This window comes from Dicentrarchus labrax, unplaced genomic scaffold, assembly GCF_905237075.1.
Source record: "Dicentrarchus labrax unplaced genomic scaffold, dlabrax2021, whole genome shotgun sequence".
NCBI classification, from domain to species: domain Eukaryota; kingdom Metazoa; phylum Chordata; class Actinopteri; family Moronidae; genus Dicentrarchus; species Dicentrarchus labrax.
In genome coordinates, this window is record NW_026136711.1 from 14,923,827 (window position 1) to 14,947,873 (window position 24,047).

General features: G+C 40.5%; 2 protein-coding genes across 2 annotated transcripts; one reads left to right on the top strand and one right to left on the bottom strand.

Annotated features, from left to right (window-relative positions):
- Nucleotides 1-12,434: 12,434 nt before the first annotated feature.
- Nucleotides 12,435-14,566, top strand: msx1a (muscle segment homeobox 1a). The gene is made up of 2 exons (XM_051415844.1): nucleotides 12,435-12,988; nucleotides 13,221-14,566. The coding sequence occupies exons 1-2, from the start codon at nucleotides 12,556-12,558 to the stop codon at nucleotides 13,637-13,639; spliced, it is 852 nt and encodes a 283-aa protein (XP_051271804.1). The 5' UTR covers nucleotides 12,435-12,555; the 3' UTR covers nucleotides 13,640-14,566.
- Nucleotides 14,567-21,202: 6,636 nt separating this feature from the next.
- On the bottom strand, nucleotides 21,203-23,623 carry LOC127372138 (cytokine-like protein 1). Its single transcript, XM_051415564.1, has 4 exons — nucleotides 23,365-23,623; nucleotides 23,203-23,247; nucleotides 22,037-22,183; nucleotides 21,203-21,932 (listed from the first exon to the last, which is right to left on the bottom strand). Exons 1-4 carry the CDS (start codon nucleotides 23,509-23,511, stop codon nucleotides 21,831-21,833), a joined length of 441 nt encoding a protein of 146 aa, XP_051271524.1. The 5' UTR covers nucleotides 23,512-23,623; the 3' UTR covers nucleotides 21,203-21,830.
- Nucleotides 23,624-24,047: the final 424 nt, after the last annotated feature.

The following is a 24,047-nucleotide window of genomic DNA, read 5'->3' on the forward strand; positions in this document are numbered from 1 at the left end:
AATGTAGATTGCTACACTACATAATGAGGCCAGTGAGCACTCGGAGACACATCAAGCCTCACGCAATCCAATCAGAAGAAAAACAAACATCTGAAGCTGCAAACTCTCATTACACCATCACCCCTCCAGACCCACACTTCAGTTTGAAACACTTCTTGATGACTGAACAAACAAATTCCAACATTTTTAGTGTTTGGCTTTTGGGGGGCAGATTAGTAATCATATCTCTGTCCTGTTATTCTATGTCTGGGCTGGGAGGAGGTGTGGGATGGTGGGGTATAGATGAAGGAGGGAGAAAGGGTTTGGTGGGCTTTTGCTGAAAACATAATTGGCATGGCCCCGGTGACACTGTCCGTCAGATTGTGCTCCGCCTCTCTGTGTGCATTCGCAGGGCCCCTGCAATGTTTCATTAAACAAGGAGCGGGGCCTCTGAGGAGATGTTTGTGCAGCCTCTGTGGCTCCACCACACAGCGAGGAGCTTGCCTCGCCATCGCGGCCCGGCACAACTATAATTAGCTTTGCAACCCAGGCTCATAATGAGTCTCCACATATACACTTGCTCAAGTCTGTGTATGTGTGTGTGTTTTAGAATGGAAAAATAAAAGTTAAAAGTTCTAATCCTTAAGATTTTTAACATTTTAGATACAGTTTATGACTGGCATTTTTTTTTGCAATAGCCATTTGTTGTAGTAAAATTCTGTAATTATCTACATAGTAGTTTCCATTGTTAGTGGCGGGGTCTGCATGAGTTATTTGCCATTACCTAACCATGCATGAGTGATTCAAAAGAAACAATGTATGCATGTAATCTAACATCAGCCTTGCTGTTTACTGTTCAATCAGCTGCACCAGAGCTGTATTAAGTAATAACTTGTTCTACTTGTTCACATTAAAAGTGTTGAACTTGCAAAACATGGGGTGGCTTTTATTGTGAAGCAGTCCCAGGCAATGCAATGTATTTGTCACAGAGGTTAGCGCTGACACCTATTGTTATTAACAATACATCTACAAACAAGAAAACATATTATTTTCTGCATTTATTGACAGCGGATCAGTTTTGAATATTGCAAGGAGTAATGGAACAAGAATGAGCAGTCATGTCCAAAACTATCTGCACGGTGTGCAACTTCAAATCAGATTGCATTGCTCATGGCATGATGGAAAAATACTCTGTATTAACTGACTTCTTTATTAATAGTACATGTACATGTGAGTTTGTTTGGTTACACTGTAAATGGATACACCAGCTGATCCTCTGTTTTATTTCTGAGAAAGAAGCTGCTCAACGAGTTTTCGCTGCCTCCAGAATTCTGGGACCTGCAGTATTAAACCTCCACCAGCAGCCACAGGTATCATCAAATTAACCAGGATAGATATTTTAATGATTATAATTAAACTGATGTTCAACATGCAGACTGATCATTGTGACTCACTGAAGAAAAAACACATTATGTTAATATATGTTTTGATTAGCAAGTCAAGCAAAAATTAAAACATGCCGGAAATGTTCTGGGTCCTTGCCCCTTGGACTACTTGCTAAACTGCTTTCAACTTCTGAGAAGAATTTCAGGCCATGTGGGCCGAATGGCATGACTAAATGAAGTGTGGTTATATAAAAGTTATTCAATGATGCTGTCTGAGTTTGATTGTCATCACCTGGCCGGTGCAATCATAACTCTGAAAGCATGCCTTCCTGTAAAACATCTGAACTGGTTGAAGTAAAATAAAATAAATTGTAACTAAATCTGCATGTCTCCAAACAATCACTTCAGAGTTAGTTCACAGTAACAATGAACAACCATCTGCTGGAAACTAAACCAATTACACAACTGTTACACTGTGACACAGAAAACATAAACCGAGATCCAGTTGTGCATAAAAGGACCGAGGCTCCTGGTCATGGCCCTCAACTTCAACAAAGATAATCATCAGAGATATTGAATAAGGGGGATGTGAAGATAATATGAAGCATGCAAGCCAGAGGAATCCACACTGCCTTATAAGGTCTCAAGTGGTGCAGAGAGGGCAAAGGGGTTAGTGAGGGCACAAAATGGTGGACAGTACCAGCTCATCCATGGAAAAACCTTCATCTACGAATATGGAACTAAAGGAGGTTTAATAAATAATAACACATCCAAAACAGATTCCATTGTGAGTAGATCACTTGTGTCCCTTCTGGATTTGATGATTTAAGGTAAAGCCAACTTTTCTTCAACTTTTCATTTAAAAAAAGGTTCAGCATTGGAGTCGATATCCTTTTCTGAATTACCCTTAATTCCACCATTCAAGTGACTCTTAGTATTTTCCACTAAGCCATCCAATCCTGTCCTCCTACACTGTAGTTAACAGCTAGATCCATCACTAAATAGCACACTTGTACTTTTCACTATGCTCATCTGTCCATCAGGTGAAATTTAATAATCATACTTGTGTAACTCAGCCTCATAATTCCCATACACTCAACAGAAGCTAAACATATACCACTTCAGCTGGCTCCACACGTCTAGTTGTGTCTGCTAGCAATTAGTATATAGGTTTGTGCGACTCCATTGTTTGGACTGCCGGCCTCTCAAAGAGATAATGAACCATAATCGTTGAGTGACGCTATAATTGCCAAGGTGTATGGTGACACGACAGCCGACGCAATTATACTACTTTTGACATCAATGCACTCATTAAATGATGTCATTGAAACATGACACGTTGCATACACACCCAGCCAGCCTTTCATTTGCGCACACACATGCCCACATACACACAGTATAACACACAGTCTGTTGAAGGGTTTACAGGTATCCTGTATATATGCACTTAGAAAAACTGCATATATTGCTGCATTTAAACGTTTTTCAAGAGTTTAATGTTTTCTGAAGTCAAGAGTACTACCATCAGTTTTGTAATGTACTGCTAGTACATTTTTAATAATAAGAAGATATATATGACAAAAATGTTAATCATCCATTTTGTATAATAAATATTTGTTGCCCCGCGCCTAACAAAACATTTTAATCAGACAATGAAAAATAAAAAAAATAAAATGGGATTAATAAAAAATAAAATAATGTATTTACATTTTTTGGCATTTTAAAGCCAGAAATAACTTTTCAGAGTCAGCGCAGCTTTAAATTGTGTGGGTATTACACTTTGCAATTCTAAAACTTAGCAGTAGTCAAACACACACAGTACAAAAGTTTACCTTTACTTTTTCAGTCAACTCTGTGAACTTTAACCTATACAAAGTGACTGTAATATTAATTTCTGTTTTCACTTAAATCTGACTTAGAACTGCATTTACAAGGTGCCTGTGCAAAACGTACAAAACTGTTTCTTTATTAAGTGTTAGGAGCTACTGGTGTTTTAGTCACCACTTAAATATATGCTGTAAAAATGTGTCAAGCAAATAGCTTGTTACACTTTTATTGTCACACCTAACACTATTCATCCAAATCACTTTTCTCCACTGCACTCTGAAAAAAACTACAATATGAGAAGCCCTAATAATAACTCTACAGTCTTCCTAAACACAAACAGAAAGTCCTTATATTTACAGGGTTTCTCATATCATATGACTCTGTTAATAAATAGTTTTGTATACACACATATACACCTTATCTCTCTCATGCACACTTACACACCTCCTTGAAACACTTTACTTAACCTCTCTCTCTTATACACACACACACACACACACACACACACACACACACACACACACACACACACACACACACACACACACACAACACTGACCAGCCAGCACTGACAAACAGAACACAAGCAAAAGGCCATGACCATAAATAAACACAATCATTTGTAAGGTTGACTTTTGCAATTAGGACTGCAAGGGAAAATATATCTCAGAGAAACATTTTAATGAGCTTCTGGTAAGCAGCCGTGCTTTCTAAAAAGAGCACCCCAATAACGGTTCATCACTCAAAAACTGATGTAGAGAAAATTCTTGGGAGATATTTCACAGTGTCCAGTGATGGCTCACTAAAGAGCCCCGGGTGTCATAAAACCTGAAGGCAATTAAAAGTGGTTATTTTTCACCCCCGTTTCTAAATTCTGTAGTAATTAATCTGCCCAATTTGATTACGAACGGCACAAATTAAACAATAAAGACCTGTCTAATGAGGGATTAATTATGGGTAGCAGGAGGGGAGTGGGGCCTAGGAAACAGCCATATGTCAGTGTCTCCTGCAGACAGCGGAGGGCCATAAGGAAGACAGAGAGGCTCCTCGTCCATGTGGTCCCGCACTGATAGGGCCCCCCTCATCACAGATCAGTAGATCCACAGCCCATAGAGCCCATAAACGGCTGGGCCATAATTGAAAGTGCCAAAATCAATAGCGGTGACAGGCCTTAATTAAATTAAATATGTCTCCCATAGGAGAGGGGTGGGGTTGTGGAAGGAGGTGGGTACAAGCGCTGCTGCCCGGGTGAGCTCACTGTTTGAGGAGCTTTTGACTGTAGGGGCATCTTTGGTGTGTATGCACTAGCACTCCGTGACAACACCCTGAAACGGCTGTTATAAAGTGACATGTGATGATGTCATTAAACGGGTGGCGGCTAATGTGGTAGTATCCTTGACGAGATGTCTATTTAAATTAGATTAAACACCTCCTGACCTCTAAAAACAAACAGCATAAATTACAAGATTTTGTACCCCACCCTAGCTTTAAATTGTTAGAGTTTTAACTGTCATGAGAATCTACAGGTAACGCCATTTTAAGTTGACGAGGTGCTTGCACCCATGCATTTGGTCACTTTAAAGCAATGCCAGTTAGGCAGAGATTCAGTAGGTTTTAAGTGTTGGTGCAGTCATTCATCCATTTACCGGTCAGCTTTATCCAACATCCAGTTGGCCCCAATACACTATACAGAGGCCACCACAAAACACCATGTTCCCTATTACATCTCACCAACATATAGTTAACACTGAACCTATAAAACCTGAAAAGGTATTAAAGGTATAAAGTTGATAGAACTACGAGGATCATTTTCTTTTAGTCCCCAAACCAGTCGTTTCCTCAGGTTGCATCTAACAAATGAATGTATTAATTTGTGTCACTGTTATGTTGCGTGGATTGCTGTTGATTCAATAGGCTGTTTAGAGTCAACAGGTCAATAAAACTTTGGCCCTCTTGGTCATTTGTTTCCTCTCAACAAACAAAAGGAGGATGTACCCTACAGTATGACTGAATGTGGCACATATCCTCCTCCAGTCCTCCAGCAGACTGCTTGATGTGGGGTTTACTGCCTGGCCCATTACAACCAGAGGATCTCCTGTGTCTTTAGGCTGATCCTGCTGGCCACAGGGAAACATGGAGAGGCAAAGGACATCACCTGTATTAAAAAAAGCCCACCTCCTCATCATTTCAGGCTTTGCCCACATTTAAAAGATTAGGCAGCTAGAGTCAGCAAAGGGTCACTGACAGAGTGTTCCTCTGGGCGGAGGCAGGCGGAGGACAGGGGCGGGTTAGATGGGATGATGATGGGGGTGCTACGAGAGGCTCAACCCCCTCTGGATAAACTTGAGTTGCAGACTGTTGAGACTTGTGAGATTAGGATGGAGCCAAGTCTGCTACGCTGTGATCTGAAGGACAGGACACGGCAGCAGCTCGCCGTCCACAGTACGACTTCCCAGACAAACCCCCTGATTCTGCCCCCCTTTGTTGTTTTGGTTTGCTTTTCTTCGGCCAGATCTAAAGCGGGAGGGAACAGCCCAAAATGATGGGCTTAAGGTTTTTGTGAAGGATGGTTTATGTACATGGTGTCACTGGAAGGGCAACGCAGAGATTTTGCAGTGATATTTTAAAATGGCTGAACCACACACCACTGTATAAATCCTTGTGATTGCATTTCAGACCCTATTTTTTTTATCTGATGTCAGTTCCCACAGAATTAATTTCCAACACAATTACCTACAGTTATTATTCTTGCCTATCTCGATGAAAATGGGAAATGATTATAGTTTTTTTGTGGCAAGATTGATTTATTGGAGATGGAAAATATTGATGGCATGGGAAATATTATCTGTTTAAACATAACAACTTATTTGTGATTATATCTGGAACTGTCAAATAAAAAAGGGTTTTACTCATGAGGTTCTATTATCTATGTCTTATTAGCCAGTCACTGTAATACATATGATCACAAACACATTAAAAAAAACACACAAAATCACCCAATTTTAAAGATAGATTATTAAACAGCAAGATATGTGCTTTTATTTTATAATAATAATAATAATAATAATAATAATAATAATAATAATAATAATAACGTTTTTTCTGTGGTAATAACATAAATAGTGGTTGCAGCAGTATTTCTATTCTAAAATAAGACTGGACATGTTTTCATTATTCCTGCAATTTGTTTTGAGCGCAGGGAAATATGGGTGGCAGCGTTTTGATGATCCACATCGTTTGCCTCATCATTAAGCATCTTTTTAATCCCAGCAATACCCGAATATGGAAATGATTTGTTGCTGTATCTATTGCTTGTTATGCGCTTATTAAGCATTTCATTTAGGACTCTATTTAGTTTCTAATCAACAAGCGCACTCGGCGTTTGAAAGGCCCAAATGATCGACTTATCAAAATAAATCCCCTGATTTGTCATTAGTTAATCAGTCCATTTAGATGGCCTATATCATATTAGCCAGGCCAGTGATTTGCAAATGATTTTAGTATGCTTCCTGTTTAATGGCGTGTAAAAAATGAAGGGGCGATAATTCAATTTCACACCAATACCTCGGGTAATTGAGATGTCTTTGATTGAACGGTGGAATGTTGTAAATTTAAAAGGCGCAGTTTTATCTGAGTTTTACAGAGGAATGAACGGCAGGCAGAAACACTGATACCGCCGCTCACATGATGAAATTATTTTGATTTTAAAGTCATGCAAAGGTCAGGGTGTGAGGGATATAGTGATCCTATCTGGCTGAGGGTGTGTGTGTGTGTGTGTGTGTGTGTGTGTGTGTGTGTCTGTGTATGCCTGAATCACGCAGGGGGAAAAATAATTATTGTACAGAATGCTTTCATATCAATGCAACAAAAAATATAAAATATACATAATACAAATATATATTATTCAATACTTGTATTATGTTATTTCCCCTAATTACTTAAAATGTCTTCTAATTTTATCATAATTTTTCTAAACAAGTGATACATACTGTTTTATAAATTGGAAGGGCTATGAAGCATAATAATAATAATAATAATAATAATAATAATAATAACGTGTGAATAGCCTAGGCATAATTTGAATATGTAACCAATATAAGACAGATGTAGGCTATCACTAAAACCTTTTTTTAAATGTAGTTATTAAACGAACAAATATTAAGACAATATTAATTAATTAAAACAATGCAAATAATCTTTTAGGAGGTGCACGTCACTGACACTGAATTTAGCTGGTCTATCATAACCGGAAATAAGATTGGGAAAGTTTCATGTGCTTTTTTTGATAAAATAAGATATCTTGCTTTATGGATGCAGATTGAAAACGCTTAAAGAACAAAATAAGGCTAATAACCCACTGATTTTAGAACAATTAAGAGTTGAGTGAAATGATTACTGTGCCACATTTATTCAATGCATTTGTTCTACAGTTATTTATCTAGTTAATTACCTCGAATGATATTCCTCCGACAAGCACTTCAGCTGTTGAACAAGCTCAGTGACACTGGAGTTACGGTAGTGGTTTTCAATTAGCGCATTAATATTTAAACAAGCAGTTATGCGGTCACAGGTGTGAGCTGAAGTGCTGCTGCGGGTTTAACAGCCAATCAGAGCCGAGCACGGGGACAGTTTAACAGCCCATTGATAAGCCTTAAAAATGTACGTATCCACCAAAACTCCCTCTCTGCATCCTAAGGAGAGAAAATAGGACGTTAACATTTCCGGTTTTCTAGGATCATCCGCATAATATTTAGAGGTTAAAAAAATAAAAAGTGCCGGGGTGCAGATATTTTGAAGCAGACAACCTCAAATCATCATGCATCATTTCCGGGGCGATTTTGAGACGATGCCAGGCAAATATTTCTATTTAGAGAGTCTCCTCAAACAATATGGCCCCCCGTTATGATGGCGACAACGCTTTTTTCCCCCTTCCTGAACCGCAAGAGGCTTTTTATCATCACCGTGGGACACATTCATCCTGCCTGTCAGCCGGGGGAAAGGTGAGGGAGATGAATGGGGAATAAAGTTCACTAAAGCGGTGGATCTGATTCACTTAGAGAGCTAATAATTACAGTTTAAAAAAAACATCTATTTCGTCTTCTTCTTCTTCTTCTTCTTCTTCTTCTTCTTCTTCTTCTTCTCTCTCTCTCTCTCTCTCTCTCTCTCTCTCTCTCTCTCCAAGCCGCACGCAGTCGTTTAATCGGCGAAACTTCCAATGCAATTTATCATCGTCATCCTGCCTGCCTCCACATTTGGAGTCCATTTCTCTCCGAGCTGCTGTTTTCCTGCTGTTCTGCGAACCTCGGTGACTTTACACAGAGAGCTGCTTCAGGTTCAGCTGATTCTCCCTGAAACATCTCAAGCTGTAAATAAAACTGCGTGTTGAATGGTGCTACTGAATATGCATTTGGTGCATTATTATCTTTTTTTATTTATTTTCACGTTAACTTAATATTAACTACATTATAATATTTGGGTATGACGTTATTATAGCTGTTATAATGAATGATTCTAATCTGGAAAACTCATTTTCTTTTATTATAATATCAGCCCATATTTAATTCCCAATGCAAATGAAAATCCTAATATTCTGCTATGTATTGTAGGCCACAGTATTTCAAATTCAAGTGTTAATTTGTAATAATTACAACAATTGTTTCCTGTGGTTTGAATTAACGACACATAAAGTGGCTCCAGAAAAACGAGGCGATAACTTCTGGACCCACATACACCTGCCAAAACTGACTGAGCCACTGTAGTCTGCAGGCGGACCTGTGAGGCCAGAGTGTGAATGACATGTTGAAGCTTAAATGACCGTGAGGCATTGTTACTAACTGGCAGCAAAGTGCTCCGATCCGCCCGATTGCGCTAATTGCTTTGAAATAGGATACATTATGTATAATTATGGAGACTTTGGGTTGGACTGCCGGCTGTTTTCTTTCATCTGTCTCTGAGGTGCATCATAAAGTCGCTTTCAAATTAACTTAAATCACACACACACACAGAAAATGTTGCTCAGATTATTTCACAAAACATTAAAGGATTCCTCACAAATGTCACTAATTGAGTTAACTTCATCACACAGTAGGCCCCAAAAGTTTGAGCAGGCCAAAAAATCCCACTCTAAATCTAAAATGTGACCAAGATAAAGGAGTTATACTCACATGAGCGATGTCATTGTCCCCAGACGAAAGTCATTTACTTGCACCAAGTGCAAATATTTTGCCTGAAAATGCCTTTTGACATCGACTCTCTCTTTTATGTCTTTACAGTCTAAATTGACAGACCTTGCATGAAAAGGGTTAAGACAACTTTCAGATGAGGCAACAATGGGCCTTTGTCTGGAGTCCCTGCCTCCTGACTGGGAATCAAAGTAGTTTATAAAGTGAAATAAAGGCCCGATGAGCCTTACAGTTGTTTTGTATCTCAGCTCAGCCCTCATTTGTTGCCTCGGGATTTAAATAAAACGGTATGGTAATCGTCTTCTCCATGGCACATCAGTCTTTTTTTAAAGAGCGGTGTTTGGGATGCTAATTGCCAGCAACATTGTTTTCCAGCACCACTGTCCCCTCTGTTCACTAGACAAATACACTGGAGACAAGGACACTGCGACAACCAAAGTCCACAATCAGGTTAAACAGATGTCCATTAAAATGAAGTGAGGAAATGGGCCGAGATAATCAACTACTGAGAGAAGTGTGTGGTGGTGTGTGTGAAGAAGACACCAATAATTAGTTTACTCTTTATTTCATCAAGTATTTTGCCATTTTTCTAGCTGACTTACACTTAACCTATATAGGCTACGGTCAAACCTGAAAACACTGGGGTCCAACAATAAATAATAAATAAACTAGAATAATAAACTAAAATCACAGACCTGCAGCATCCATCTTGATTTATGAGTTTCTAGAGGAGTCTGAGTTTCTTTGCAGGCTGTGCCTTGTTGCAACACCTCACCAAAAAAACAGCGCACGTTAATGCGTCTCATGTGCGCCTATTTGTGTTTACGCAGACTCGTTTAACGAGCTGGGGTTGCCGGAGGACGGGTTAAGTGTTTGAGCCCCAAGCTGAGGGGACTTCAGACGGACGTGGGAGCCCCGGAGACTCCGGTGACTTCAAAGCTTTCGGAGCAATGCCACTCGTTCCAGGTTGGAGGCTTTAAGTGTTTCCAAACACGCCGCAGCTGCACGTGGAGACTGCTACCTGCACACACACACACACACACACACACACACACACACACACACACAGGATGTGTTGCTGAGGAAATGATAAATTAAGACTTGTTTGTTAAGTTTTTTTTATTTTTATAAACCGACTGGAACCAAGTTATGCAAGACAACAACCAGGGAACACCTGTGGCTGCGATTTAAATGTGAATGCGTCAGCCGGACATCACTATAGGATAGCTGTTGTGCAAGAAAAGGCCGATTGATTTATTATTTTTAATTCTAAAAGGCAATTCACATTCCGAGCCTCATTTCTTTTATTTGATTCTCGTGGAATAGTTCTTTAATTCGCAATGAACAGCCTCAAAGAGTGGCAAATTATTTACCTTATCGTGACATCTTTATGGCTCACGCATGCAAAACAGGTCCCTGCCAAGTCACCTTGAATGTTAATTGCAATGTTCAAGTGAAGGAAGTCATTTTACTTTTTCAAGACTACACCACAACAAACGTTCCCAGGCACTGGTTCCTGGAGCGGGGCCTTTTAATTCCCCCCACTTTTTTTTTTTTTTTTTGCTGAAGCGATGGCACGGTGACAGATAGATTATGAGGATGATTGGTTTGAGGTCCCGCAATCCCCACTGTATTTAACACCGCCGCACACAAAAGTCATAACAACACACACCTCCTCAGACAGGGATCCGCGGTCTAATGTGTATCTTGGGAAACACTCGCACCGAGGAATCCTTTTCAGTAAGGCGCTCTGAGAGCAGCCAGTGGGCGCTGACCTTTTCTTCTGAGGAGCCTACTATTAACACCCGACTATAGCGCTCATTTGAATAGACGGGGACTGGCGTGCGATCCGGCTGAGAAAAGGCAAATGTTTCAGGCTGAATGGCTCAGTGTCCCTGGGCTAGGGCGGGTAGAGGAGGAGGCGGTGCTGCGCTCTCGGTGCGGATTCAACTTTTTCAATAGTCTCCCTAAAGTCGAGCGCTTTGATCCGGGCGCTGCTGGCGCCTAAAAACAACATAACTTGTCTGCCCATTAGGGAGACTGACAAATCGTGACAGATTGTTTATGCTTGGTAATTAGCGACGCAGACGCTTTTCCTGAGAACTGACTACCCAGCAAGAAAAAGTGTGATCTGTCCACGTTTGTACTCCTACAGGTTTACTTTAAATCCAACGTTTAAAGCAGCGACATTTATTTGATAGGAGATCAAACTTTATGCGCGCTTGTGTTCTTTTCCCATCGCATATAGATCCAGTGACATATTTTCTCGAGTAACAATAAAACAATCCCTCTTTTTATGGTCCTCAGATAATGAGAAGGTACACAAAGGTATAGCCAGGTAAATCAATGACAGTCCTGGGTTAAATCTCTCCTTGGCTCCACGCTGCCTCCCTCCCTCCCTCCCTCACCCCCCCCGACTGCACATAATTTTTGACTTTAATGGATGTAGTCAAAGGGGAAAAAATCCCAGTGATCCCTCCCCCAAGCCCCGATAATTACCCCTAAATGACTGCGAAGGCCTGTGTGTTTCAATCTGATTAGAGCCCCGCAGCCATCAATAAACAGCGCGCTGCAAGAGGTTCATCACATAAAGGGGGGGGCGGGGGGCAGTAAACTGTTGTGCAATGTTCACTTCAGGAGTTCGAGCACTTTGGCCAAAGTGGGTCGATCTGAATAAAGCATGTCAAAGTGTTTGAGGCAGAAAGGTTATCAATGTTGGTGTAAACATGGTGTGTATTAATGGGGATAACGCCTGTATAGCTGTAAGCTGTCAATATGTCCCCTGCAGGGCGGCTGTAGGGTTACTGTCTGGTAAAACATCATTGTGTGGGATTTAGTCTTGATGAAACCATGGCCCATTAAGAGTTTGTTGTGTTTATGTTGATCTAAAATGGGTTGTTGTTTTTTTTTTTTTAAAGTAACTATTGTTAACTTTCCCACTCTGATTTTTTCTTTCCTTTTTTTTTTTTTTTTTTTTTGAGTCTCGCAGGGACCAGCCCATCTCGCCCCTGATTGGCCGGCTCTCTCTCCACGCCTGCCTTATTATAGCCCTGCACTCCAATTTGGTCACATAAACATGAGGATACCGTCACCTTAGGGCGCACCACAGTAACTTTGTGTAACTCTTTCCACTATACCCACGAGAGTCGACTAGTCACCTCACCCGTGCCAGTCGGACCTGTATGGCCCCATCGATCGCCATGTCAGCTTTGACCGCTGGTTTGAAAACCGAAGACCTTCCTCCCCGCTCGGTTCTCGTCAGCAGAGGCGACATGCAGACCAGTCTGAGCCCCGCAGAGGACACTGGGAAGCCCAAAGTTGCTATTTTGCCCTTCAGTGTTGAGGCGCTGATGGCTGATAGGAAACCCAGCAGAGAGGTGGCATCCCCGGATGCCACGTCCGTTCCCGGGACGTCCCAGGCGCTGGGAAAGGGCTCAAGGATGGGTGCTTTCGGTAGTCTGGATACTTCGGTTCCTGCTTTAGCCATGAGCTCCTCGTTTTCAGTGGGCGACATCATGAACATGCCAGAAGACGTGTTGATTAAACCCGAGAGCCCGGACAGTAAAGACAGGACTTCATGGATACAGAGTCCTCGTTTTTCTCCCACACCTCCACGTAAGTTTGGTCTCATTGCAAAGCCTAGATTATAGGAATACATAATATCTGAGTAAAATATCTGTCATTTCTTATGTTCTTAGTCTTATATATATGTGTAGACTCGTGTGTCTTCCACACTCGGCGTGTTTTCCATGAGAACCCTTACTCGATTTATTTATCTTGTGTGGATTTGCGCATTTTGCACACCTCAGTCAGATCGTTTAAATGTAAGCGTTTTGTCCTCTCACAGGAAGGTTGAGTCCTCCTGCCTGTCCACTGCGAAAACACAAGACAAACAGAAAGCCCCGGACCCCCTTTACGACGTCCCAGCTGCTGGCTCTGGAGAGGAAGTTCCGCCAGAAGCAGTACCTTTCCATCGCCGAGCGCGCAGAGTTCTCCAGTTCCCTCAACTTGACGGAGACCCAGGTCAAAATCTGGTTTCAGAACAGGAGAGCCAAAGCCAAGCGGCTGCAGGAGGCAGAACTTGAAAAACTGAAAATGGCAGCTAAGCCTATGCTGCCTCCAGCTTTCGGGATTTCCTTTCCTCTCGGTGCGCACGTCCCCGCGTCCTACGCAGGGTCGCACCCGTTCCAGAGGCACTCACTGCCGGTTTCCCCAATGGGACTGTACGCCGCTCACGTCGGATACAGTATGTACCACCTCGCTTGACAGGGACGGAGGACGAGGGGCACGCACAGAAAGACACAAGGGGGTTAAGACTACTTTCTGAGGGGCCCGTGCGAGAGGGGGGGCCTTCGGACAGGCGAGGTGACACTGTACTAAATAAAGAGGTATCATGGCGGTGAGGTCAGTGTCACAACATGTCAGAGGGCAAAGACCTCCAAACAGAGACCCTCCCTTCTGAGGACCTTGAAGTTTATCCACTTCTCTTGGCCTCGCCAGTAAGTTCACACACTGCAAAAATAATCCGACTTTATTAGTCATTTCATCATGAGTCTTAAATCTGTTTTTTTTTGTCAGTGGATTTTGAACTAACGTCACTCAAGAACCTTTTTTTTTTTTTACTAGAAATCCGAATTCAGAAAAACAACCTGAGTGAGAAACTAAATGACTTTAAGGTGGACATTTTTGCGGTGCAGAGGTGGAAAACAAATAAGTCGCTGTAGGCCTGTGATGTATCACGACTGGGCAGACAAGTATGGACACTTGGCTGTGCCAGAGTGTCATAGATAGCCCACTCCTCTACCTTCATGGCTGCTTACAGCCACGGCTATTATACCAGCTCCTGTGAGTAGGTCAGAGACTGCAGCATGACATTTTGCAGCAACAAACTTCCATCGCATCTGTGGACTGCTGTCACACTGCAAAAAAAAACCCCGTACCTTTTCCTTTTTTGCATTCATATCAATGCGTAACTTTAGTGGGTTACTGAATCCAGTGTCAATAAATGCTCTTTGTGAATTTGGAGAACCACAGCATTTGTTTTTATAACAGCACTGTCTGTTGTTGGAATGATTCCCTTCGGAAGGGATATGTGTACTGTAAAATAATGTATATTTGAAGAATATCCTCATTTATATTATGAATATATTTGTGACATAACTTAACAATAAATTGTTTATTCTTTTTCATTAAGCGATTGTTCGTTTTGACTGACACTTCCATGGTGCCTGTAACACCAAGATCTGAATATTACAAAAGCAATTACAAAGCAGTGCTTGGGGGAAAAGACTTTATTATTATTATTATTATATTATAGGATATTTTAACAATTATTTACATCTATTTTAGGATGTTTAGTTGTGAGGGTTGTAACTTTTGGACATCTTAAACATTTTAAGATACACAAGTTTATATGGGGGGGGGGGGGCCTGTTACACCTTGTTAGAAAAATAGAAAATAGGAACAGGGATGAGCTTGATGACAGCACGATTTAAATATTATGATTTGTGCAGTGTCACTGATAGGGCTTAAGGCTTTCTGTGACCCACACCACAACAATACTGACAATCCACATTTCTTCCATTTCTCGTATTCGCAGTCAAACTTTCCACACTGTCTGTGCCCCTGCGCACTTTTCTCAACATTTAGGTACACTGTGAATTTAAACTTGTCACATGTTATTGTGCTGGAATGTATTGCTACAGCTGTTGCCTATTGCTTTGAAATAACTAACCTAGATTTTGTTGGCGCCAGAAGAGTGGTTAGAGAGGTTGGGTTTTTTTTTTTTGGGGGGGGGGACTTCAAAACACACCGATAAATATTGGAGATTGGTTCTTCGGGCTAAATTGCGTGTAAACAACCCCTCTAGAGTGTCATTATTGAGTGTTTAGGGTGTAAAATGAGCCAGATGACACCCCCATTATGAAGAAGACAGGGTGTTTAGAACCCATGTGCCCCTTCCACATAGAAACATATTACCTGACAGGAGCACATAAAGCACATAGTTCACCCTTCTGATGCGCGCTGGAGCCATTTTCTGCCATCAGGGAGTCTTAAAATGACAAAACAGGGATCAGAAAGGGGGAATTACAGGCCACTCCGAGGCAGTTTTAAAAGGCTTTCACTTGAGTTCTCTGCTATTCAGGCAGGGGTTAAATTGGAGTAAAATAATTGCTGTAATGAGCAAAGGCAATCTGCCGCAGACGGAGGCCGGCTCCAGAGAGGCTGTAGCTCCAGGCAAGGCGGAACTTTTATCATTCCTAAAATGTCAACGGGGGACTGGGACGGGCAACACTTCTCTCTGCGCTGTGATTTCCTCCTCAGCGCTGACAAGCTGCTGTCCTGAACCAGGGTTAGTGTGATTTATTCAGACACAACATTTTTCAAGTTTATAACCCCCCACTCACTTTTATAATATCAATGCCTCTTTTTTTCTTCTTCTTTTGTATAAAAGTAATTTTGCATTTAATTCAAGGTGGGTTTTGCCCATGTATCATTTATGACAGTCCCCGCTCCATTTTATCCACGAGGCATGAATTAATACAATCCCTGACAATAACTTTAAATCACACGGATGAACGCTCTGTCTGAAGGGAAGAGAAACTTGACACAAAAGAACCAAAGGGGATCCGTCCACTCTTTCAACTCTTTCATTCTTTTGTCACGGGCTCTCTATCTTGCCAGGAGCCAAAGAGAAAACAAAACTCACTAGTTTATATCATCCAAAAGATCACAGGCGGCTGTTTGACTCTGTACTTAAACCCCCTTGATCCCCCCAAAGAAAGGAAAATGGGTTATTAGAAGTGGCCTTTACAGCTCGGAGAGACGATTATTAAAGCAGAGGGGTCAGTGGATGTTTAATAGACCTTTAACCTTTATTCAGTTTGTTTCCCAAGACGTGTAATAGAGAGCTTATATGAGTTTTTATAAACTGAATTAAGATTATTAAGATTGTTCGTCAAACAAATCGCCACTACTGTAGCTTATCAGTGTTTATTCCTTAATAATAGTATCAAGAGTGTGTGTGTGTTTGTTTTAGGATGGACACACACCAAAATTGCAGACGCTTTCATTGCAACATATATTCAGGCCTAAATGTATTTATTTCTGTTAAAACTGCTGGTTGCTTCTATAATGACTATCTCTGCGGAGATAGTCTGCATACGGTTTTATTTACCAACAAATACACTATTTAACCTGAATGGTATCTGGTCATTAATGGAGCATTCTTCTAAACCAAATAGCAATTATTTTAAATACAATGATCTGACTTCAGTTACTTTAAGGAAGCTGCTATTGGAAATATGTGAAAGCATACATTTAGCCTGATAAGCGCTGGCGCTGATCAGTGTGTGCACATTTATTGTAATATATTATATATTATATACACTCTGGCCTGGCTGTTCCAAAGGTTAATACGGTTTTATAATTTTACTTCAAATATCATGTTATATATATTTGCAGTTTAATTAAACGGACGTTTAAAGGGCTACCCATGTACAAAACACTGCATACATCCATTTGAAGCGTTTGAAATGCGGGAAGAATTTGACCTTAAAAAATAATATCAAATAAAAATCCATGAAATATACAAGTTACTTTCTGTTTCTTCCAGATGCCACACTACCACCTTCTGTTCACAAGGAGTAACATAAAAAGGCTCTTTCGTTCCGACTAAAAAAGTTTAAATGTCAACAACAACAACAACAACTTCACTAAACTAAAAACGACCCCACTATAATAATCTTTACACCTTGATCCACGCGCAACACCGAAATTAATCTACATTACAACCACATTATATATGCTTTATAACCATTGCAGAAGGCCTAGCTACTTGTTGGCTGTGGCCTTTTTTTAACCTTTACAGTGAATAAACCTCAGCGATAATATTCATTAAAAAATTCATGGAAAAAAAATAATTCAGGCTATGTTGGGAAAGACCTTTCACCTTCATTACATATTATAACAATTAGAAATCTTTATATTGTTGTCTGCTGGGTATAAATATGTCTCATAATCGCAGGGCGACTCAGACTTTTAGTCCTGATATGAGAGAAGAACTCGGTTAAAATAAAAGAGTTCGGGAGGCAGGACAATTTATAACAATTCCATTCAACATTTAAACAGGCTCCAACTAATAGTCTAATTTAACTATGTCCGACCATATTAACTTACAATACGGGGTTCTTCAGTCAGTCAGAGCTACATGCTGTAAATACTGTTAATAATAATAATGCGGGGATGCTATAAATCAATGTTCAGTTACCAGCAAACACAGCCATCATCACCAATTTCTTGCGGCTGCCTATACACAAAAGGACCTATAAAATCAGTCTCCTGCACTAAACCAGATGTTCTCATATAGGGAATGCACAGAAATATCAGAGCAACGACACACAAAAAATGAAATGCAATAAGTTTAACATGAAGTCAGATTTGAGACAGACACACAGTGAAAGTCAGCATTAAAGCAAAGATATAAACACATTATTGAGTTGGACTTTAACTTCGTTTACCCAGCAGGCCTACATGCTCTTATAATATAGGATAAATATAATAATAACACATTAAATAGGCCTAATACACATTGCAAATATATAGGCTAAGTTATCATTTATTACGTTACTTTTTGAGCCTGATCTGTTTATCAGCTTGACTTCTTAACAAACCTGTTGCCTGCAAGCAGATATCGGATTCATTAATGAAGAATTAATGTTAGAAACCTCTTCATGTTGTGCATATATGATCTGCAGTGTCCACTAGAGGGCGCTGGTGTCTTGACCTTCTTGCCTTTAAAGCTTTTTGTTTGACCCTCGTTCATGACCAGTTCACGGTCACCTGTAAACTGCAGTTTTGAACCACTGGGACACAACAGAGCAACCCCATGAGCTGTTTGCCACCGTTACTAGCTGTCTGTAGCTGGCTGAACAGTCCTTATCGACAGAAAGTCCTCCGGTGACCCTTCAATGAATAATTACTTCAACATGTAAATCAGTGGAACAACTGTGCGTTTATAAGGTACATTTACTGTTCACAGGAGGGGAAGCTTTGGTCTAATATGTGAGAGTTTTGAATCTCACTGAACTCTATAACACACCTCCACCCAGCGTCATTACAATAGTGTGGAGAGAGTGTGCCAATCATCTATTGGAAATTAAGGGGGAAACATTTTCTTATGTCGACTAATGAGGCAACATTTCTTTTAAGATGCAATAAATGTGCTAAATGTGATGGAAAATTGCCTGAAAACCCCATAAACCGAACTGAATCACAAACTGCATCACTTTGCTCTAATGTAAATAGGTTTCTGATCTGTCCTTTACAAGGTAATTTATTTCAACAATGCAGAGAATGATTACTGTCACAAGTTTTTTTTTTTTATTGTGCAGCTTTTAGCATTTTTGGTGCAGTGTCACAGAACATTAAAATTGTTAAATAAGCTGGCCGCCTGCGGTTTAAATGTTCTGTTCTCGTTCTGCCGTAATGATAGAAAATAACGTGGATTCTGCGGCTCTCTAATGATGATCAACAAGCACAGCAATTAAGCTTTATAACTGCACCGTGGGCCGATTCCTTAACGAGCCACATGCTGCTGACTAACATTTTCGTTTTTGCAGGGTTAGTTAATTAGCAGACCTGATGGTTCAGAAGTGCAAGGACTTGATTCCTGGCGCAAAAAAAAGAGACTAAAACATGCTTATTGCCACATGGGGCAAGCTCAAATTAAACTGCAAGCTGTTAAATGATTATAAAATGATTAACATGTGTTGTAGATTAAATAAATCTAGTGCCCAGGACTGATGAGTTTTGTGAGGTTTTAGTCTTTAGCTCAATATTTAACAGAATGATCAGATGACAGCTGCATGCTGTGACATTATTCTGCATTGGGATATTACAACAATACAACATTGTGCTATTAGATTAGATTAATGGGTAAACCTCCCTTAATCAATAAGCCTACTGATTACAATTCTGCAGTATTATCACTACTTTTAAAATCTTGTGAATCTCTGTGTCCTTGCTTTTGATCTCTTACTGAAACATTTCTGTGTTACACCAGGAAATAGTTTCAACCTTTTCAACATAATGGTTGCAGATTTTGCTCTGTTTTCACAGAGTACTGCATCTCTGTTACATCAAATCTATACATCAAAATCTAGAATGTGTTAATAATTACTGGAAGGGAAACAGAAATACACACATACACACACAGAGAGAGGGGGGGGTTCAAACACTGGACCTTTATATGGTCAGCAGCATAACCTTGTGTTAAACCATCCTCATCTGATGTGGCAATATGGAACTATGACAACCAGCGCCACCTTGTGACAGATCAAGGTACCGTCAGACTGCCTCTGATGATCATTGTATGGCCCCTCTGCCTCTCAATCAGCCTCCTGAGGATCCTGATGGTCCTGACCTGACTCACGCCCAGCAGTTATTCAGCTTTCCTGCACGGATGTCATCATGTAATGTAGCAGACTGTAAGGCCTAACAGATACGAGCCGTCTATGCCACAAATAAAGCCATTTGCAAACTCAATAGGACGTGAAGCATCTTGTTTCCCCAGTGAAGGTATTTCTGTGATCCAGAAAAACGTTGGCAGCACCAGGATCAAGCAACAAAAACCAAACCAAACAAAACAAAAAACAGCATAGCAACAAAAGAAACTGTGGCTCCCTGGGGGACAAATGCTTTAGCAAATAGGCAGTCAATGTGTGATTTATGGGGGTAAAAGCTTGTGAAGACAGGTGAGGTCATGCAGATGGAAATGGGTGTCATTTTGAAAACTCCTATTGGTGAAGTTCTGAGAGTGCAGTGCAATTTAGTTTCTTTCAGTAAGTTTATTGCTGTCTCATGTTGGAGAGTGTTTCAGTGGACCAACAACAACCCAGAGCATTTCCACTCCACAATAACGTAGGCCTCCATTGACCAAAAGGAAAGTGGCTCAAAGTTTACTGTGATAGATCCTGGGGCCTTAAACTGTGGGGGCCAAATCCGCTCTAGCTTATTTTAGTTAAGTGAACTGTACCACTTAACTCACACAGCCTGACTTCATGTAACCAAATATATTCAAAACATTGATTAATGATATCGTGAGTTAGAAATACTTTCCCCGTTGCACACAGACAAAAATTGTAGAAAAAGGAGGACGTTTGTTACATATTTAAGGTCTAAATGCCCCCAAATCACAAAATACTCTGAATGCGTCTGTAAACACTGAGAAACCACCTTTATACATGCACATGATAGAATCTGGCCAACAGTGGGCAGCAGAGGCCATAAATTAAATCAGAGAGGCAGCCTTCTTCCCAAATCCAACAAGTCATACCACTGTTCTCAAAATAATGGCAACTGCACTATTACTTGTCCAGAGAGTTCCAACAGTAAAATAAAATTATGAATTAATATTTGATATAATTTGTATATAAGAGAATGGGGAGTGTGGTTTGTGTAAGACACATTGCTACACTTAATCTCGTCAATCACACTTTCATCTTCAAGACACCAGCAGAGATAATGCTTTTGTAATTTGACCCAAACAACACTTGTTTAAAATACAGCTCTATTATATTACAGCAGTGACAAACATGAAAAACAAAACCCACCATACTGTTTCTATAAAATAAAAATAATCAGTAATTGTCACATGCTGAGTGAAAAATAGTGTGAGAGTGAAAATAACCTCACTCATTCTAGAAAATTCAGGAAAAGGACATCATGCTGATTCACAGACTGGACATGAGCCCGTCTGGTCTCAGTAATTTGTGTAGTACTTTCCAGAATCAAGTGGCAGACATTTTGGAAATGACTTCATAGAACAAATTGATACATAAAGTTTTATTACATTGTGTGAGACATATATAGATTGTCATTAAGTATACATAAAAACAGGCATGTTTCTAATATGTCTATGACAGGGATGGCTCTATTATTTTCATATTCAGTACAGGAGGAAGCAACACTTAGTACATCTATTAGTTACATAACATTTCTTAACCACCATGTTTTACAAAATGCTGTACAGTGCTCCTTTAAGACGTGTCAGTGAGACCAAGGGTTATGGCAACACAACATATTTCTCTTAATGACACACAAAGCTTTGATCAGCCCTAGTAAGTAAGCAGCGGTTAAGCCCGGTTCACAAGCAACTCTTATTGGTTTATTATTTCAAGGTTTTCTTCGGCATGGTTGGCATTCAGCAAATTTCCTGTGGAAAGTTCTACACTCCTGGCTGGAATGTAGCCACAAATGTCCACTAACATGAGTCTGCAGCTAACACAGAGCCAACTAGGTACGACATGAAACAGCACTGTGTGTGTTGCTTACGATGCATCTAATGCAGTGCAAGCTGTGGTGTGTATACTGCATGCTTCACCGTTCTACATATTGCTGATGTGTTTTTATGAATGTAAGACACCAATGAACGTCCATCATCTGCTCTGTGTGTTGCTCATCTCTCCTCTTGCAGTAGCTGAAGCCTGTCCTCTGCAAAGTAAGGGCTACTGTGGCCAGTATCAATAGCCTCACAGTCATCTATGAAAAACACCATGTCCTGCGAACCAAACATAGACATGTATACAAGTGGTCACGCCTCTCAAGTCTGAAAACAGGATTCTTGACATGAGAAATAGTGTTGATGTTTTTTGATGTTCTTACCCGATAACAAATTCTGGTGATGATGGAGTACAAGTTCTGGATTTTACGTTTCAGCAGCACCATTCTGGGACGCTCTCTGCAGGACGGGTTAGGATGGTTAAGCACCACGTAGAGAAAGTCACGGAGCTTGGTTGTGATGCACGAGTTCTAGAAAGATAAAACTTTGCTTTTACATGACAGTATTTACAGACTGTAAGCCCCTGCAGGACAAGTTAACTCATCTGATTTGACACTTTTCTGAATCGAGGGTATTCAAATATTCTCATTAACTCAGGTAAGATTTTGTCACAGAGAACTCAGTACATGCACTGGTTTGACTGATTTTCCATTGAACTAAGCATCAGGCAGAGTGAAAGTAACAGCTCTTATCTAACTGGGCTTATTCTGCTAACGTGTTGGACCACTTGGTCTCTCTCGCTTACCAAACCCTGCTTGTTATGAACAAAATGGCCTGTTACACTTGGCTGTAACCCCTCACTGCATGCTTTTTTGTGCATAATATTTGGCTGTGTCCCATTCTTCTTCATGGAAAATACTGAGTTCACTAATTAGTTGCCTGTAATATTAATCGGTTATGATGCTTGGTGTTGACCCTTCATCCCCATGAGCTCAGACAGGAACAGTGGCATGTTTTGATTTGAGTGAAACCAGAGTAAAAGTTACTCTGTGCTGTTGCTCTTCATCAAATTTTGCCTGTGTTATATGAGGCTGCTGTGAGCTCACAGAGCTGTCACTTTCACCAGAGACCTCATAGATTACACTGTTTAGTTGTGTTACTGTTGGGGAATGAGACATTATATTTGACACATTCACAATTCTAGTTAAAAAAAAAAAAACTATAATAATCCATTATAACTCTTGACAGCAACTATTCACTTGAAACAAATCTTTATTTTCACACAGCCCTGCTTCTTCTGGAAAAGAAAATGTGCAGTGCATCCAAATTTAAAGCTAATAAGAGACTTTAAGAGGTTAGTGAATGGACATAGGAGAAAGTGGACTTAAAAATGAACTCTCTTAGCTCTGAATATCAAACTGGAATTACCAACAATGGTTTATCAGTGGGGGAAAAGCTGTAAGTGTGAAAAATAAAAATAAAAAAAATCAAATAACCCCACATAATCACTTTCAGCACCCCACATTGTACCCCATTGTTTGAGACTTACATGCACATCAATGAAGATCACAGGTAGGACCTCAGCGCACGTTTTCTGCAACCCGACAAACACCATCATCATTAGACCACACAAAACAGAGCATCAGTCAGAAATGCTTAACACAGCCTTGTCTGCAGAACGGGACCACGAAACAGACGCCAAAGCGCTCACCGTGCGAGGGTATGTGTGTATTTTCTCCAGCAGAGCCATGACTTCTTTGCTCAGGCCGACCGCTCTGGAGTAGCAGGTCGGAGGCGCGCAGTCCGACGGCCACACGAAGCTGAAGAAACACAGCAGAGCGGCGAGTCCCAGCCTCATGTCGGATATATAACGCTGCTCAGGACGGCTTCCAGCTGCTCACTCAACGCTGTTTCAAATAGTAACGAGGAGGACTTGCAGCGGTTTTAAGGATTTGGGTTACTGAGAGAGGGGGGGAAATGATGGACGATGACGTGGAAGCGCAGCGAGGTTGAGGGAAACATTTGGGGTCTGCTGTGTTTTGGAGAGCAAATCTGTTCATGCAAGCTTCAAAATACCAGAGATGATTGAGCTTCTCCTGCTGATAACACGGCCAAAACGTTTTGCAACTTTTTTTTTTTGGCCACACAATTTTGTGACTTGGCAATTGCTAAAAAGAGGATATTAATGGCAGCTATTAATAACAAATTGGAGTCAACAACTATATATATAAAAAAAACAAGATCAAGGGGGAACCAAGAGTTTCCAGGAACATAAAAATGTTCGTTTTACTGAAGGAATTTAAACTGCTGCGCATGAAAGTTTCAACATTTAATGAAGCTGTGTGTCTTGAGTGTGTCGGGAGGTATACAATCCTCAAATCAAACCACAAAAAC

Bases quoted from the DNA above. Each gene is read 5' to 3' on its own strand.
- msx1a (XM_051415844.1), top strand. From the start codon at position 12,556: ATGGCCCCATCGATCGCCATGTCAGCTTTGACCGCTGGTTTGAAAACC. The intron at 12,989-13,220 runs GTAAGTTTGGTC...GTCCTCTCACAG, and splicing joins TTTTTCTCCCACACCTCCAC to GAAGGTTGAGTCCTCCTGCC.
- LOC127372138 (XM_051415564.1), bottom strand. From the start codon at position 23,511: ATGAGGCTGGGACTCGCCGCTCTGCTGTGTTTCTTCAGCTTCGTGTGG. The intron at 22,184-23,202 runs GTAAGTCTCAAA...TTATCTTTCTAG, and splicing joins TGATCTTCATTGATGTGCAT to AACTCGTGCATCACAACCAA. The intron at 21,933-22,036 runs GTAAGAACATCA...TTTGGTTCGCAG, and splicing joins TCACCAGAATTTGTTATCGG to GACATGGTGTTTTTCATAGA.